Here is a 19,182-nt window from a genome sequence, read left to right as displayed (position 1 = left end):
TTTGCTTCACCATTTCAAAGAACTAAGTATTAAGGCTCCCATCCTTTAGTGGAGCTAGTGGATCAAACACTAAGTTCACATTGAAGCATGTAGACATCATCACATTATGTGGTGTGTTTTAAAATCAGCCCTCACTTCTCCAAGCACCACTATAGTGTAACGTGTAGGAAGGGTGCCCTTTCCTGCAGTTTCAATATCTGAAATATAAAAACGTTGGATTCTTAGGGCTTGGATACAATATACTGCTGTGCTCACCTCTTCCTCATTCTCCCCATCCCTGCCATTCCAACTTATGCTTTTGCTTTTGTGTGACAGTGATTTAAAATATAAGGTCTTAATTCAAAAAATTTGGGTTGCAAAGGTGATACTGTGAAACATTTTCCATTATAGTGCTATAAGATTTTCTCTAAACAAAATTAAGAATAGTTTAGGGTTGGTTTTTTTTCTTTTTTTTTTTGTCTTTAATATTTTACAGATGACCTGTTTTTTCCTTTCTGCAAGATTAAACTTCTTGTAAAGTTTATGGGTTGATACCCCCTCCAAAAAAAAATTAATGGCTAATATATCTTTTTCAGGGTATGTTAGAACCCACAAAGGAACCATTGAAACCACTTTCTGCTGCAGAAAAAATTGCTTCTATCGGTCAGACAACTACCATGTCACCAGAAATGAACACATGTACATCTGACCAATTCCAGGTAAATATATTAGTATTTGTATAGATATGTTCATGCATAGATATCAATATGTCCCCACACGCTGTTTCTCTTAATATATAACTTATAATTTTTAAAATAATTTTTAAAATGTGATTTCATGATGGATGTGATTCAATTTCTTAGTAACATCCCTTGGAATACAATGAACAAATTATCTTTAATTTCCAAAAAAAGAAACACAATTTGAGAACTGGCTGGTTATGGGTAAGTCCTTTAAACTTATCTAAGCCTTAGTCTCTTTACCTATAAAATGAAGACTTTGAAGCAAGCATCTCTAAAAATCCCTTGCAGCTTGAACATTGTATGATCATAATTACTGACACACAAATCTGGTAAGTGCTGGATTTCCAAAAAAATGGGAAATACTGTTTATATGCCACCTCTTCAAGTCCGCTATTGTGTGTTTTTCCTGAGTCCTGCAAAATTTTATAAAGTAATAAAACTTAGGCATGTTTATTACACCAAAAACTAGTGTTTCGGGGAGTTCAAATAAAAATGTTATTTAAGTTGAAAATGATGTGACATTTAACAAAACATTCTATGGATTAAGAACAAAAGGAAGCTCTCTTTTCTTATTCTTTATCTTAGCACATTTAAGCACAAATTTTATTTCAGTCTAATATGTTTAATATCAAAGCTTCCCTCTCACTTTTTATCTGGCAGAATGTTTTAAAGAGGACATTACCATTTCTAAAACTTATTCTTAACTATGTTTGTCACTTCTTAACCTTCAGTTATATCTTACACAATATCATCTTCATTTACATCTAACACAAAAATGTATGTTTGGACAGCCTTTCCCAGAATATGTGTTCCATTGAATACTAATCCCCAGAGATGCTCCACTAAAGAAAGGTTCCAGGGTAAAGTAAGTTTGGGAAGTACTTCATACTGTACCCTACAACCACCGTTGGAGATTCACAACACACATTAAGGACTCTGAAGAATCTTGTAGTGAATTACCCTATTTCACTTTAATTAATGTCTCAAATTTACTTAGCTATGGGACCCTTTTCTGCAGAGACTGGAGGAGGAGAGAGCTATAAGACTCATGTCACTAGTGTTTTGAAGAACATACTTTAGAAAATAATGATATAAAGCAAGGTCCTGCCCTTTCGGGTGTGTTTCTAAAAACATCTGATATTACTGCTGTGTTCCACTGTGGTTTATTACTTGGCACAGCTCAAACACCCCTTTGAAGCCAGTTTACTATTGGCACTGAATTCGTGAGCAAAGAGACCCAATGCTAAAATGCCTGGCTTTATTGATGTTTGGGCATCGGGCAAGGTGACTTGGGCAAAATGTTTCAGTAGGTATAATCTGTCTTTAGTTATCCTTCTTTCATTGTCCTCTTGCTATGAACTGCTCTCCCAGGCCTGTCCTGCTATGGAGATTCCAAAATTACTTCTCCCACAGCACATTCCCACTTCTGCCTTAATCAGCATTCTTATTTCTACAGTGCTAGATATTAGGAGAGTTACTTGAGTATAACTACCTGGTTCATTTACCGAAATGAGGCCATTTGTTGCTAGTTTTGATTGCCTCCTTTCCCTTTTCTTCTCCATCCAACCATTTCCATCTGTTAAAGCTCCGTAAACTATTGCTTATTTTATCAGAATTAACTGTCACTGGTCATTTTGCCCCTCACTGATTTGGTTGATCTTTTGTATTTCATTCTAGTCATACCTCATACTTAGCATCTTTATTATATAATTGAATTATAGACTTGACTAAAAGTCTAGATGACCTAATAAAAATATGTGTGTTAATTTAATGGAAGACAATGGAAATTAATGTGTGTTAATTTAATGGAAGTGAGTTGCAGCTCCATTGTATGTATTCAGCTACTGCCATCTCTGTACACACACATACACTCCTATGTACTTGTAATCAAAGTATTACTGTCTCCCTGTTTATAGGCAAGTATAGAAATTGCAACACCATTTAAGCATATCTAACTTTTTTGTTAGAAGACAGAACTTGGTCTCTTGCTAATTTTATGATTAATCAAGTACATCCTTTTATTCTGTTAATGCACACATTTCTCTTTTTAAAAAGTACACATATAAATATTGCATTAACAGGTTTATTTTGTACTTTATTGTAGTTTGTGATCCTCATGACTTTTACTTTTTAGGCTTTTCTAGGAACCAATGAAAGTAATATTTCCTAATGGAAGTTGTTCAAACTTATTTCTGAATTGACATGAGCCTTTATAAGTCTTTATTCTACCATACACACACACAGTAAAATTGCAGATTTCAGCATGCATATTAGAATTTTGTGCTGAGATGCCTGACCTCCATTGCTGAATTGTATGATCTTTGCTTGGCTCCACACTTGTGATTCAGATCAAAATATTTAACAAACATATGAAATGCATTTTAAAAATTCTCTTTTATAGAAAGCAATATTTCTTGCCACTATTCTTTGCCATGCTATGTATGTATTATTTTTACTTTACTTTTTGGCCATGCAGTAATGCTATTACATCTTCCTGCTGTCATAATTTTCAGATGAAACAGCCATAGCAGTTAATGCTAGAAGCTTAACAAAATGTGTCAGGAAAGACCTGTTTAATACCTGATTTGTTTTTTTCAAAAACCACATACCAAACCTTCCTTTCATAAAGTTTTTGTTTTGGGCAGCCCTAAACATTGACTTTCAAACTTAGCATAGTTATGTAATTCTCATTTTACTACGTGCTTTTTGATCTGTCTATGTCAATTTTGGTGCCCATTGAATTTTTATTATTTCTTCCAAATTATTTTGTACTCATTCATCTGGTAACAATTGCATCTCTTGTTTAGGAATTTAATAAATTAGTAACAACTGTTAATGGTGTTTTTTTCTACTTTTACCTGAAAAGGCAGCTTATCAATAAAAGCAGTAGTGGTAATTTTGTTATTTGGGGTTTTTTTTTTAAATCTTTATCCACTGAATTTCAAGGTCACGTCATCCATGGTGTCATTATTGATTCCCCTCTTAGTAGGATCATTGCTTTAACCACACTTTATTCACTGCTGAGTAGAGTCAGCTCTCTGGCTAGCAACTAGTCACCACTAGCAAACTTCCTCTCTTAGGCTCCTTGATGTGAATCAGAATGTTAGAAGAAAGAAAAAATTATTATCTACCATTATGCTGTCCTTTTACAAGAAGAAAACATATTTGGAAAGGCTAAGTGATATACCCAAAATCATACATCAGCTAAGACTATAACCCAAGTTTCCTGTCTCAAGTCTCTATTTTGTTTTTTGTTTTTCTTTGCTCTTTTTATGACCTGTTTCCTTAGTGTTTTTGTCTCTACAGGAATCATTCATACCACATTGCTTCAGGTTATTTTAAAATGCTTCATTCTAGTGCTTTTTCTTTGAGTTGCCTGGTCAATGCCATTAGCCTATAATTGCTTAGGTATCCAGTTTTTCATGTCTCACTTCCACTAAATGTTTATTCATGTTTTAGCACCTCATTATTTTAATATTGGCTATGTCTTAAAAATGCCATACACCATTATGAGAGGGGGAAATTCTAGCAAATCACTGAAATATTTCTAAGCACCCAGCTACTTGACATCATTTAGATTAAACATGTTAATGGAAGAGCTTTGCTCCATTTATCCAGAAATTTTGTTACTACATAAACCTGAGTTTTGTCAGCGTTGAATATGACTAAAGATGTCACTGACATAGAAGTAGAATAATATAAATTGAATCTGTCGGAGTGCCGAGAGTTGTTTGCTTTGTTTGTTTGTTTGTTTGTTTTGGAGATAAACTAAAGATCTTTTCTAAATGTTGTTCATCAGTCTTCAAGTAGGTTATAAACTAGATTTTCACTAGAATTTTTTGTTAAAATTATAAATTCACAGGTAGCTGCAAAGGTAATACAGAAGATGTGCCTTGTACCCTTCATAGGTTTCCCTCATGATTACATCTTACATAATTATAGTACAATATCACAACCATTAGTAAGATATTTGTACAATATATGTGTGTAGTTCTGTCATTTTATCACTTGGAGAGATGCATGTAACTACAACAGCAGTCAAGATACAGAACTCTTCCATCACCACAAAGCATTCCCTTAATAGTTCCCTTCCCACTGACCCTACCTTGCCCCACTCCCACAACTATCCCTAACTGCTAGGCACCACTAATGTTAGCATTTTGCTTTGCTTATACCGCTCCCCCGCAACACACAACTTCCAAGCCTTACTTTGTTTGGGGCAAACTAAATGCTTATTATAGTAACAAACTAAATGCTTATTATAGTAACTGGTATCCCAGTTATCAAAATAATTGTTGTTATGATATCATGGTATTAGACTTTCAGAAATAACCAGTTCATTCTCCTTTCCTATAAGGAACTGTCTTTACACAGAAAAAAAAATGAGTACAAAGTTTTAATGGTACCTACCTTATAATAAAGCATATACATATATACAGGAAAGCAATAAAAGACATGTTAATATTGAGTCTAATGAAATAGATTATTTCAGTAAGTGTTGTCAACACCACCCCAAAATAAAAAAGAAAACTGAAAACCACAATTTTTTCTCATCAAGAATATTCTTAAAATAGAGCAATGCTTATTTAAAAAATGTTTTGTACTACCATCCATCTTATTTGTACTTATATGTATTTCATTTTGTCTTTATGTGTTTGGCAGTTAACAATATTTTAAAACCTGTAATAGTCAAATGAGTTTGAGTATACTTTTTAGTACACTAAAAAGTGTAATTATTTTAAAAATTAAATTCTGATGCAGATTATAAGTAATCTCTAATGTAGAGAAATTGATTAAATTTTAAAATATATTTTGTACCATAGTTTCTATTTACTAACCCATAATTTTTTTTATAATTTGGAAAATTGTAAAGAACCAGAGACCTTAGACTTTGAAGCTTCTCATTTTATATATGACAAGACCAATTAAATTAATGATACATGGTCATATAACTAGTTACTTAGGAGTTACTCAGCCTCGAGCAACCCAGATCTCCACAGTTTTAGTATGGTACCTTCTCTATTTAATTATACTATCTATCAAGAAATTTTAAGTGGCTAATCATTTAAAATAACTACACTAGTTAAAAAAAAAAGTCAGTGATTTTTTAAATATTTTAATGTTTTTAGTGTACTCAAGCCAATAGTTTAAATCATGATTTGAGAATAGACTGAAATCTTGACATAGAATCAGTCCATAAATTTATACTTGAAAATGTGAAGATAATTCTATTTCTCAGATACTTTTGTGATGTCAACAGTCTGTACCGTTTGTAAATTTTGCAGTTTCAGTTTGAGTTAATATTTGCAGATAACCTTCTGAAATTGCAAATTATCCCAATTTTGTCTTTAGATATTTTATTGCCCAATTATTTTGCTATAATATATATTTTTAAGGATTCTTTATGTTGCTACAACCTGTACTGATTAATTCTGATTTTTTGATTTTCAACTCTAGGAGTCTCTACCACCCGTCCAGTTTGACTGGAGTAGCAGTGGCCTTACTAACCCTTTAGATGGTACGTCTCTCCGTAGAGCCTCTAGCACCAGAGCTAGAGTTAAGAAAGCTACAAAGTTCAGACAGACTTCTCTCTGCTGATTTCCTTTTTTGTTTCAATATAACTTCTTATTCTTATCTTTGGAAATTCAGGCTTTCTTTCCAAATAGTAATTGCTCAAGAAGCCAGCCATTACTATTATTAATAGTATTAATGTTCAATATAGGTAGTAGTAGCTAGGTAAAATTTTAGTTAAAGCCAAAAACAAGCTGCTTTATTTTTTACAAATATCTAAGGTGTTTAAATGATATTTTAGGTAGAAACAATTTACTTGAAATTTGTTTCTGTAGTTTTAATTTATAGAGTTTTCTTGGATGCAAAGTTTTGTGGCTAGAGGCTGCTTTAAACCACAAAGCACAATTATTTAACCAAAAACAGTGTGCAAATAGATCCATATTTATTGACTTAAAGTAGTTTTCAGATTTAATAATGTTTTGTAAAGCACTTATATGCAAATGGAAATGAATGGTTTTAATGATCTTTTTCTAAAACTTATCTCAGAATACTAGGAAGTAGTTCCAGAAGTAATTAGTTTCACTAGAGGCTTTAAGAGAAATTCCTGAAAAGGGGATAACTTATTCCAGTAATGTGGGGTCTTTAAAATCACACAAAAAGCTGTCTTTTCAATGCGTTGACACTACAGTTTTAATTGGACTCTTAAGATAAAATTACTCTTAACTCCTCATACTTCATCAGTTGTTTGAGCTATTGCCTAAAACACCTGTCATTCTCAGTTTTGCCTTAGAGTGGGGATCCTAAGATATGTGAAAAGCATCCAATTGAATAACAGTGCTGAAGGAAAGCCTGGATGCACCTTTTGCTGTTGTCTCGTGTCTTATTTAGTCAAATCATCGTGCTTTTTATTAACAAACAACTTCTTTAAAAATGTATATTATTTCTGATTACTGTTTCAGAGTTAAAGGGGAACAGTACAACTTGAGGTTACACATCAGGGTAGGGTAGTTATGACATTCCTTATTATGTTTCATTTTAAAATAAGTTAATGTATTGGTGCGTGTCCTAAAACTGACAGCTTTGTCACTTTTAAAAGATCATTAACTAGAAACCAACATTACTAACATGAAATATTGATTTGGGCATGTACAGTGATTTAATGTTGGGTTGAGATTAAAGTATTGTTTCCCTTTAACGGATATATTTTCCCTTTGGTCTTTCTGGTATGGCTTCGAGTTTTGATGGAAAGAACTGAACTCCTAACTAAAACCTTACTAAGTGTTCAATTACTTACGTTGTACATGAGAAAATGTACATTGAATTAAATTGTTACTTCAGAAATGTCCTTAGTAATGAAAAACTAATACTGTACACATTGTTTTAATGTTGATTTAAAAATGTGTAATGACTACTAATTATAACCTGCATGTTCAAGTGTGTGTCTTACCCCTTTTTACACATAACCCCTCCTCCCTTGGCTTACCTTCTGTGTGGCTGCCTATCAACACGGTCACTGAATTTCAAGCTAGTGGAGGTTCCACTCTTCTGAACCTTGATTTCTTTGGGCCCGTGGATGACAGTAGCTCTAGCAGCAGCACCACAATCCCAGGTCAGCAGAGTGTTAAAACCACAATTCTAGTTTATTTACTAAAAGCATGACCACATCACTTGACTTTCCTATAAACAAGGAAACAAGTAGATTGTATTCTCTATGATGTCTTTCTAATACTTTTTTTTCATCTATCATTGTTTTCTAGTAGCTGACTATAGCAAATGACTTATGTGAAATGTATTTTAAGGAAAGCTTTCTCAGAGTGTAATATTCAGAGCTGAAAGTAGTCTCTAGGTATAAAATAGCCCTAATGTCCTTAGACATTTAAAGGGAGGGGGTTTTTTTCTTGTAAATGAAAAATGTGATGTTTTATATGCTTATTTTTTAAAGCATATTCTTTAAAGTCATTTTAAAAATATAAGTTTAGAGATAAGAATATTTTAGTACACAAAGATGGCTTTACATTATAGTGCCTGTTATAATAGAACTTTTACAAATTCTAACATTCAATTAGTTGTTTATTAGTGTTGCTAAATGTATAATTAGGCCCCAAACTATTGGAGTCTAGCACTTAGTTATATAGTCCCACATAGAACTATAACTGTTTTTATGTAGCTCTTAAATAGAAAGTATACTGTTACAGTTTTCCATGGAGAAAAAGAAAAAGTTACAAAAGTGAATAGCAGAAAATAATTACTATGAGATACTAAAAGTTAGAAATTAAACCTTACTGGAGTGCCTGTTAAATTAATGTTTAGCCCTGCAACAGTTCAGTTCATTGACCAAAGAACTAATGTACTTTGTTATTTGCTAACTGAATAAAAGATTAAAATATAATGGCATTTTTATGTTTACATTTTATTTTAAATGATTTTAATGAGTCTCTGTCATCCCAATTTGTGATTAGGTAATCATGCCCACTGATCACCAGGCAGCCGTTGGGTGCTATATAGATGCTGATGCCCAGAACGCTTAGTGAGGATTCCTCTCTGTCCCCACTAGTGGTCAGTTACACAGCCAGCCTGGTTCCTGAGAATTTGCTGAGTTTGTTCTATTCAACTAGATAACCCTGCTACCCACTTCCAGCAGCTTAGGCACCATAATGGGAAATGGGGGAGAGTAAAAGAATCAGCTAAGAGTGAACCTGGGTCGAGGATGCCTTTCTGCAAGGTCTGCTTATGGAAATCCAATCCTGCTATAAGGAAGTTCCAAGATCATTAGGTAGAAGAACTGGGTTCCTCAAATCTAAGTCCCTGGTTATCATGTTGATTGTTTCCAAAAGTTTGCAAGCATGTGAAAAACCAATCTGTGTCTGGTTTTGACTTCAAAATGATATTTCACTATTTACTTAAATTACTTCTAAATACATTTGAGCTATAGAATGACCTGGGTGAGCTAATTAGTTGTTTTTAATACTTAATGGGGAGAAGCTTGTATATCTATTTCCTTATTACTGTATTCCCAAGAATGAATTACCAAGTTCTCATTTTTAATTTGCTCTCAGCTTTGTTTTATCATGAACTATATTATAATTTAAATGAGGTCACTATTTTTGGATGCCTAAAACCTGGTTTAAATTTAATTTTTGGTTACATTTCAAACTCAGTTAAAAATTATCCATAGGAGCACAAATAATCTGACCATATAAAGAAGTACAGAAATGGCCTGATAACCAGGCTCAGTATACACAGCTCCTAGAAGAAGAGCAAGCGGTTTCAGAAGCTTAGAGCTGTAATGGAAGTGAAATTAGCATGGTCAAATGCGGTCCTCATTACTTTGGAAACTTTTAAATATTTTTGTTCTGTATTTTCATTAAAATGCTCTAGCTGCTGTATAAATTTGATTACTATAAAGTTGCTTTGGCTTTTTTTTATTGCTATTGGGTTTTATTAAAACTTACCATCAAGCTACAGGTATCAATACCTTCCTTAGTATTCCATTTCACCACTTGCTTGCACTTTTTCTGACTTGTTTCTGGGAAAGTCACTTTGTCTTAGCTTGCGGTTATTTAATTATTTTGTGTATGAGACTTAGGAGGTTGGCATAGAACTTGGTTGGCTAGCTTTAGTTACATAACTATACTGTGCCTCATTAAGGTTGTTAAGAAAAACTTCATTAAAAAAATTACTCTCTTAATGATTAGTATAAAGTAGGTAGCTATCTTGTTTTTGAAAAATATAGCCATAGTACTATTTTTTATTATTTATTATTTTTTTTAATGATAGTGTTTGGGGCTGTGGGAGGTTGATTTTTTTTGTTCCCTTTTTTTAATCTCCCACTTTACTCTGACAGCCAAATGGCCAGTATTTTACAAACCCAGCGAAATTTTTATTAGTACTTTCCTGTTGCCAGTTAGAATGTAGTTGTTTATTCTGCATTATGCATTAGACAGCTACTAAAATTTGTGGTTACTTGGATTCTAACTTTTCACAGTGGAGAAAGGAGATACTTTGGGTTCATTTGGTCCTTTTACAGGCATCTATAACTTTTTACATTTTAATTGAAAACTATATAATTATTATAGAAATACAAAGAAAAGGCCTTGCCTTTTAAATATATTTTGAAACTGTACCTTAATGAAATATTAAGAACTTGGGAGAGTCAACATTTTCTATAGCCTTCCTCCCTTGTACACAGTAACTGTGGAAGCCGCTTTTGCTTGATTTCTGTAAACATCTGAGATCAATGTTTACATATGCTAGCCATCTATCTACAAAGTTGGTTAATAGAAGGCAATTCCTGAGTTTTTTCTTAACCTTGAAATATTTCGAAACAAGGAAACTTGTAAATATCAATATCTACATTTATATGTAATTTTATCAGCTGATCATCAGGGCTTTTTTAGAAATAATAAGAAAAGATTGATGAAGCTATAAGACATTCTTCCTTAAAGCCTGCTTTTCTGTCATACCCTGAAACTGCTGAACTTTTCATCTAATTTGCTGGGACCAAGGAGAGTGTAGGATTAAAAGGGTTTTTTATCTGGTTATCTTCATTACCCAAAGTTTAGCTTGAGTTGAAATATTTAATTGTTCTTTTCAGTGTTTTCATAGTCATATTTAATATAAATCTCCAGTCAGAGGAAATACAAAAGTATTTATGTATATTTTAGTGAAGTTAGATAAGGGGAGGATTTTATACACTTTTACAATAAGTCTAATCCTCTAACATAGCTTCACTTTGAATTCTTCTAACAAGATATTTGAACTTTTAGCTACTGCATTTAGACATGAAACTATGGAAATATAATTAACCCTTGAGACAGTTTTTATTTTGTCTAAAAGTAGTAGTTTTTTTTTTTCACTTTTTCTGAGAATATTATACCCTCCCCACTTCTTACCTAAAGAAAGAACAATTTGATATATAATTTATCTTTGGTAATAATTTGATGCTTTGAGTAATATGTCCTCAGATGGTCAGAATATTTAAACTAACCAAATTACATTTGAAACATTATATTAGCTTCCAAACCTTTTGATGTGAAAGAAAATAATGGAGAAAAATGGTAAGGGAGGTAGGAGAGGAAAGTTCAAAACATGAGAATCAGTCCATTTAAAATTTGAGGTGTACTATTGTATGACAAATCAGTGTATTCTCTTTATAAAATATTGTTTCATAGTGTAAACTAATCCAAAAGTGAGGGAATTTTCTATAGCAGATAGAATTTTTAGAAGTACTTGGATGGTATTATGTTAGATAAGGGCTATATTTATATCAAAGTGGAATTTTAAAAGTATTTTCCTACTTAATAATTCTGAAAAATGGAACTTATAATTTAAAAAATAAACGCAGTAGTACAGTGTACTACAGATATGTTTATAAAAGACTCAGATGTTTACAGAATAATTGCCTTTTGCATCTTGGATTGTGGCTATTGAGTGACCTATTACAGCTTGCCATCACTGACTGTCATTTTATACTACAAGGTGTGGATCCAGAGTTGTATGAGTTAACAACTTCTAAACTGGAAATCTCCACTTCAAGCCTCAAAGTGACTGATGCATTTGCAAGACTCATGTCCACAGTAGAGAAGACAAGCACATCTACCAGGTAAACAGCTAGTTACACCCTAATTTTGAATTCTCTGTTAAAACAGCCCAGATGGTAAAACACATAAGATGGCAGTATTTCAGTGTATTGTATTAAAATTCACTTGATATTTATAAAAACCAATAGATGTCTAATTCCAAAATAGTATCAAGTTGTGTTTACTTATGAACTTTATTAGAACAGGGCTATTTCATGAGACTAGAAGGGGCTAACAGATATGGTTCACCCCCCCACTCCCCACCCTAACTTTGTAGAGAAAAATTCTAATTAAGTATTGAGATCATAAAGCCACTATAGAACTACTCCCCCCACCCCCCGCCTTTTCTTTTTCATAACCTACTGAGAAGACCATCTTCGAGAATCCAGTATCACACTCCCTGAGTCACTCGTGCTAATCTTTTCATTTCCAGACTAAGGTAGAGCAAGGGGTAGCCACTATTTCATTATCTGAATTTTTCCTGATGCGCAGCACCTCTGATTGCTTTACCAAGGTTTCTAGGATCCCCTTCAGGACTTTAGAAAAGCAGTTATTCCCAGTGTCAGAACCAGATACAAGGAATGTCACTTGGGCCTTGTGTTTGGTATCAGGAAACCTTTAGTTTTACATAATTAAGCACTTGAATAAGCCGTTGCTTTGACATGTTAGCCATAAGAATAAACCAGTTTCTAAGAAGCAGCTAATCGTTAAATGGAGCCAATAAATCACTGCTGCAAGAGCAAGTATTGGTTGATTGGCATACCAGCTCTGCTGTCCCAAATCCATGAAACATCAGCATTTGAAAATGGAAATAGTTACCTGTTAATTGCCCATTTTGGCAGAAGTATTTTAGCTCTTTCTCCTGAATAAAAACATTCAACTTACTTGTCAAATTCAGATTAATCTTTTAAATCAGTTATTCTGTAGAAAAACATTCATTTAAAAAGGCTTTTTTTCTTGAAAGTAATAAATGCTCACCTGTCTTAAAACTTTGGCTTGAATTATCACATTGCCTTTTAAAATGTATGTATACTTAAGTATCTGTTCATTCAACAGGTATTTATTATTAATAAATAATTTGTATTATTAATACTATTAATACTTATAATTGTGAAAAGCTATTATTATTTGTTTTATAATTTTGGATACCTTTAACTTTTCCCTGGAATGGATTTGTAGCATGCACATTCTCGTTTGTCCACAGATTCCCACCATTGTTCTCATTACCCCTATTTCTTTGTACTAACACTACCTGGCACTCTTAAAGCCTACTATTAAGTGAACCTACTTGTAAATGAAGCCATTATGGATGTTTTGCTTACTTTCTAACTTTTTCTCTTACCAAATAAGTTATATTTTCAAATTGTAATTCTTCTCATACAAATTTCTCATCTATTTTTTTATATACATATTAGCCAAAATTAGTGTACATTTAGCTTTAAAAACAACAAAAACGCCAATGCTCCTGTTGTCTGGGCTTTGCCCTACTGTTTCCAGACAGTCTTATCTAAGGACAATCCTGTATTTTTTCCTCTTCAGTGTCACTGAACTAGTTTTGGAAATCTCGAGGATGCGAATTCCTTCTTTGGGCCATTAGGAGGAGCTCTAAACCACGTTGTTAACTTGCTCTCCTAACTTTTTAACTCATCCTTGAAACACGCTGTACACTAGGAACTTTTCTAACTCCTATCACTTTAAGAAGTTATTTTCATTTTTTCCCTTAGTTTATACTATTATGGAATGAACTAAAGCTATAACATATATCATAGGGCCAGTGTTGTAGCTGCGTTGAATTAACTCTCTACTATCTGTTCAGCTTCTTATTTAAAACCAATAAATTGAAAGGAAAGTAAGTTGCCAGCTTTGTATTTTATGTTTTGAGGAATTGTTTGAAAATGGTGAGAAGTGCAAATATTCACAAGTCAAGTGCCTTTCATGTCTAAGAGAAAGTACATGCGCTCTTCTCTTTCAATACATAGGTCATGAAAGTGACTTACTCTTTAAAGACATGCAAGGTTTTAGCTTTAAAATACTTTCATCTTCTTGCTTACCTTTTCTAGTATAGAGAAAAATTACTTCCTAATTTTAATCAGTGGATGACCAGCTAGTTAGTAGCCACAGACCTCTAACTTAAGTTTATACATGCCCAAAGAACTAGTCAAAAAGGATACATCTTTTTTTTTTACTTTTTAATTGAGATATAATTCACATACCATAAAATTCACACTTCTCAAGTGTATAATTTAGTTATTTTTAGTATATTCACAAGGTTGCACAGCCGTCACCATTGTCTAATTACAGAACATTTTTATCACCTCAAAAAGAAACCCCATACCCATTAGCCAGTCATTGTCTATCTGCCATTTTCCTCAGCCCCTGGCAAGCACTAGTCTGCTTTCTGTCTCTGTAGATTTGCTTATTCTGGTTATTTCATGTAAGTGGAATCATACAGTATATGTATGGCCTTTTGGGTCTCGCTTCTTTCACTTAGCATGATGTTTTCAAGTTCAACCATGTCATTGCACGTATCAGTACTTTTCATTCTTTTTTGTGGCTGCATAGTATCCCATTTTATGGATATACCACATTTTGTTATCCATTAATCATTTACTGGACATTTGGATTGTTTTCACTTTCTGACTGCATTCATGTACAAGTTTTTGTGTGGACAGATGTTTTCAGTTTTCTTGGGAATGGAACTGCTGGGTCACATGGTAACTCTGTTTAACTGTTTGAGGAGTTGCCAAACTGTTTTCCAAAGTGGTGGCTCCATTTTACATTTCTACCAGTAAAGTATAAGAGTTTCAGTTTCTCTGCATTCTCACTAAGGCTTGTTATTGTCTGACTTTTTGGTTATAGCCATCCTAATGAGTATGAAATGATATCTCACTGTCATTTTGATTTGCATTTTTCTGGTGGCTAATGATGTCGAGTATCTTATAAGGTGCTTATTAACCATTTGTATCTCTTTAGAGAAATGCCTATTCATGTCCTTTACCAATGTTTTTTGGGATAATTTGTCTTTATTATAAGAATTTTACATATTCTGGATACTTTACATATTCCGGATCTCTATCAGGTATATGGTTTGCAAGTATATTTTCTCATTGTGTGAGTTGTTTTTTTCCACTTTCTTGATAGTGTCCTGCAAAACACAAAAGTTTCTTAATTTTGATGAAATATACAATTTATATATGTTTTCTGTTGTTGCTCATGCTTTAGATGTCATATCTCAGAAACCATTGCCTACCTCAAGGTCGGAAAAATTTACACATAGGTTTTCTTCTAAGAGTTTTATAGTTTCAACTCTTATATTTAGATCTTTGATCCATTTTGAGTTCTTTAATATGATGTAAGATAGGGGACCAACTTTATTCTTTTGCATGTAGATATCCAGTTGTACCAGCACTATTTATTAAAATGACTGTTCTCTCCCCTATGAAATGGTCTTGTCACCCTTGTTGAAAATCAGTTTACCAGAAATGTGTGGGTTTATTTCTAGACCATTAATAGTATTCCTTTGACAAAAAGAATAAATCTTAACTAGAGAGAATATAAATCAAAATTAGGTCACTGCCTGTGGCTTTGTATAAAGGTCATAATATATAACTTTTTATTTTCAATTTCTCTTCAAGCATTTTCTTCTTATATTTTAGGAAAACTAGATCATATCAGTGCTCAGTGACTACAGATAAATGCACAAACAATTATGTAAACTTTTTTTTATTTTTAAACACAGCTTCATATTGCCTTCAAGTAATGCCTCTAAAATAAGGCAATTGGTAGAAACCCTAGAATCATCTTTACCAACCATTCCTTGAGTGGAAGCTTCTTCCTCTATTCTCCCACACCCCAACTGCACTCCACAAATGAAGAAGTACATTTAGGGGCAATTTTGTTAGTATTTTAATAACCTTTTATCATTATAGAAGCCATAAGATATATCATAGAAAGTTAGAAGATACAGGTAAACAAAATTTTTTAAATTTAAGTATCACATTCTTACCACTCAGATCACTATAACTCCTTAGTGCATATTCTTTCAGATCTTTTTTTATGCAAATAGACATGTATGTGTGTTACTTTAACCAAAAATGAGATTTTATAGACCATGGTGCATTGAACCCACTCTTGCAGTCAGTGATCTCCATCTTCAATTTCAGTAAATTTTCATTTCATCAAATACCCAAGCTATATTCAGATTTCCCCAACAATGCCCTTTCTGCTTTGTCCAAACCAGTAATCAATCTAGGACTATTGTACGTGGCTGTTATGGCTTTTAAGTCCCTTTTAACCTAGCATATCTACCTTCAGTCCTTTTGTTTTTCAGTTTAATAACACTAGCTTATTAAAAAGATCAATCCAGTTATCCTGGAGAATGTCCCAACCTCTGGATTTGTCTGTTTGCTTCCTTCAAGTAGTATTTAATATGTTTCTCTAATCCCCTTATTTCACGTAAACTAGAAATTATGTCTAAAGTTTTGATGAAGTCAGATAAACCATTTTGGCTAGAATACATCATAGGTGTTTTATCATGTCAGAAGACATACAGCATGTTGACTCCCATCATTAGTGATGCTAAGATTGACCATTGGTGAGAGGCTAACCTTTTCCATTATATAGTTTGGTTTTTCACTTTGAGACCAAAAAGTTGAACTATCTGGTTTTAGTTTAGAATGATGCAGATATCCAGTTCCCCGTCAAATACCCACCTCATCATTTTGCCATCATTTAAGTGCAATTAAATGAAGATTTTAATCAGAAAAATTTGGAGTGCTCTTCCATTCTCCTGAGAAACCCTAGAACTGAGTTCATTGTTGGTTGACCTGCTGATGGTTTCAGTGTGCCTAAAGCTGACCCTCCATTGAAGATGTTGGGTTCCTAAAAGTCTGATGTTTGGTTTTTCAGTAATTTTATAGAATCTTTTGATTTCAGCCTGATTTTAAAAGCAGTAACAACAGAAATGTTGACTTATAAAATAAAGCCTGAATCTATCTTTTCTTGTTTTACCTTCTGAATTCCCACTCCCATCCCAAGGACAAAGAAAATATTTAGATGGATGAAATAACTTGTGTCACACCTAACAGAGTACTAGATATCTTTTATCATAAAAGAGATTGGGCTTTTTAGAGTTAACAATTTTAAATGAACTTTGATCTAAAATTAATATCTTTATGACTACAACTATTCTTTGAATAATTTAACACCCTGGAAAAAAAATAAAGGTTGAATTACAATCATGTGCTCAATTTGAGCTATATTTGAAGCTCAGTTGGCATTTTTTGTGGGTCACCTGCTAGGAAGACATGGGTCACCAAGCGTTCCTCATATATGTACGAGGCACCAGACTGCTCACTTCTAGTACTGAGGGCCAGTGTAGTAAAACGTACTTCATCTAGAGAACCCACAGGATTTGGAGATTTCCCCTCTTTCTAGGTCCTTCCTGCCCATGTACATCCTCAACATCAGCTGCCAGCCCTAATGCTGCTGCTTCTGGACCAGCTTTCTGTGTCCCAGTGAGGCTGAGACTGGGTTTTGAGCTAAGGGTTTTCTCTCCTGGAATTCCCCCATGGGGATGAAGAGTGCCTGAGGTTAAAATGACTTACAAGGTCTTGTGCCAGACATACTTTGTTTTATGTTGAGGTAATTTTGGTAGTTTCACAGGGAGCAGGGGGAAATCCAGCTGGGCGGAGTGTTATTAGGGCTTCTGAAGTATATTTCTGCTTAGTAACATTTTAAAAGTATGCCTGGGGAGATGTGAGCTGTACATGTGTACATGTGAATATCTGTACATATGTGCCTAGCTATAATTAACATACATAAATAGGGCATGCTTCTTTATAGGAGATTTGGCTTCTGGCACAGGAAGCACACAACACAACGGTATTATGAGGTTTCAGGAACTGGCAGAGAAAAGGAGACTCAGGTCCCCACAGATTGCTAACTATGGTTAGAATGGATTTTCTCCCATTTTACCTACAGCAAAGTCACATTAACACACTTCTCTTTTTTTCATTTGTCAATAGGAAACCGAAAAGAGAAGAGCACCTGAGTGAAGAAGCCATCAAGGTGATTGCTAGCCTTCCTGACTTAACGTTTATGCATGCCAAGGTGTTGATGTTCCCATCTACCTTAACACCTTCCACAAGCTCCCAGGAGAAAGCAGACTGATAACTGATGTAAACTGGACAGTTTCAATTGCTTTTCCTTCACTCCATCCCTCTCCTACCATCAAAAGCATACCTGCTGTAATTAAAAAAAAATTCAAGTTCAGCTGATTTGTTGGTAAGCCGCATTAGAAAGGTATACATAGTAATGTATATTTATTTACATACTGAAGTCCTAAATTTATATTAGAAAAAATGTAAATAATCGGGGGTGAACATTTTTGAAGATTTATTCTTTTTGTGTTGCTGGGGTATATACATTTATGTCTTTGTGAAATACACTGGTGGTGTCCTTCTTACAAAACTTTTGAAATAAAAAAAATTAAAAACTCAAATCTCCACTCTGTGAAATCCCCTTCAGTCTTTTCAGATTGCATTGAATGTCCTATTAATTTTTTATATCATCTCAATTACTTTTGCTATCATAAGTAAGCTCCAAAGTCCCTGTTAAATTTTTTTTTTTTTTTAATTTTGTGTGTGGTAAGTTTGTTTCAGATCTGGCTTTTGTTAACATTTTTGTGCTATTTTTTTAATCTCAATCTGGTGTGTTGGTGTTTGACCTTTTGAAGGTACTTCATTGATTGCTCCTTTGTTATAGGGTCTGGATCATTGTCAGTACTTGATTTGTAGGGGTTTAAAGAAATTGTGTCTGTTTTAAATCAGTTTGGTTTGGAGAAGGACCAAATTACATGAATGTCTTACAATGAAATTTACTTGTTACTGATTTTTTTGTTCTCATACCACTATTTTTTGAGGATTTTGCACAGTGTAAAATTACATAATCATAGATTGCTATGGTTTAGGCTGTACATACAGTAAAAACTATGGGTTTTAAATGTTTGGGGAAATTCCTATGGAAAAAAGAGAGACATGTAGAAGAACCTCTGACAAGGGTAATGTGCATGCCCAAGGTCTTTTGAGATTTCAGTGTGTAAATTTCCTTTTAGCTTACACAAAAATAAAATAATTTAAAAGAAATTTAGTCTGGTGTCTTTGTACTTTGGTATCTGCGGGGAAATGTAATGAATTTGGATGTGACGTTTTATTCCATTTGAATGTATTTCAGTCTAGAGGAAATCATTCGGTAGGGTTTCTACTTTGTTAAAACCAGGAAGAATTCGAATCTGGCCAATACGAATTGGCTCAGTCCTTTTAGTAGCTGAGCTGTTTTTATGTAGAACATGAGATCATAAAAGAAATTCC

General features: G+C 33.5%; 1 protein-coding gene across 3 annotated transcripts in view; it reads left to right on the top strand.

Moving 5' to 3' along the window:
- The window catches only part of AFTPH (aftiphilin), a 58,030-nt gene extending 39,073 nt beyond the window's left edge, over positions 1-18,957 (top strand). Inside the window, exons 6-10 of one of the 3 annotated variants that reach the window (XM_039886993.1) lie at positions 576-698; positions 6,180-6,240; positions 7,669-7,842; positions 11,712-11,835; positions 17,839-18,957. In XM_039886993.1, coding sequence (XP_039742927.1) covers positions 576-698; positions 6,180-6,240; positions 7,669-7,842; positions 11,712-11,835; positions 17,839-17,983 — 627 coding nt within the window. In that variant the 3' untranslated portion in view covers positions 17,984-18,957. The remainder of the gene's footprint in view (positions 1-575; positions 699-6,179; positions 6,241-7,668; positions 7,843-11,711; positions 11,836-17,838) is intronic. The other 2 variants (XM_039886992.1, XR_005658198.1) reach the window with 2 other exon arrangements.
- Positions 18,958-19,182: the final 225 nt, after the last annotated feature.

This window comes from Pteropus medius, unplaced genomic scaffold (genome assembly GCF_902729225.1).
Source record: "Pteropus medius unplaced genomic scaffold, Ma_sr-lr_union100, whole genome shotgun sequence".
NCBI lineage: Eukaryota > Metazoa > Chordata > Mammalia > Chiroptera > Pteropodidae > Pteropus > Pteropus medius.
The sequence above is the reverse complement of the archived record's forward strand: the minus strand, read 5'-3'. Positions and strand labels throughout refer to the sequence as shown.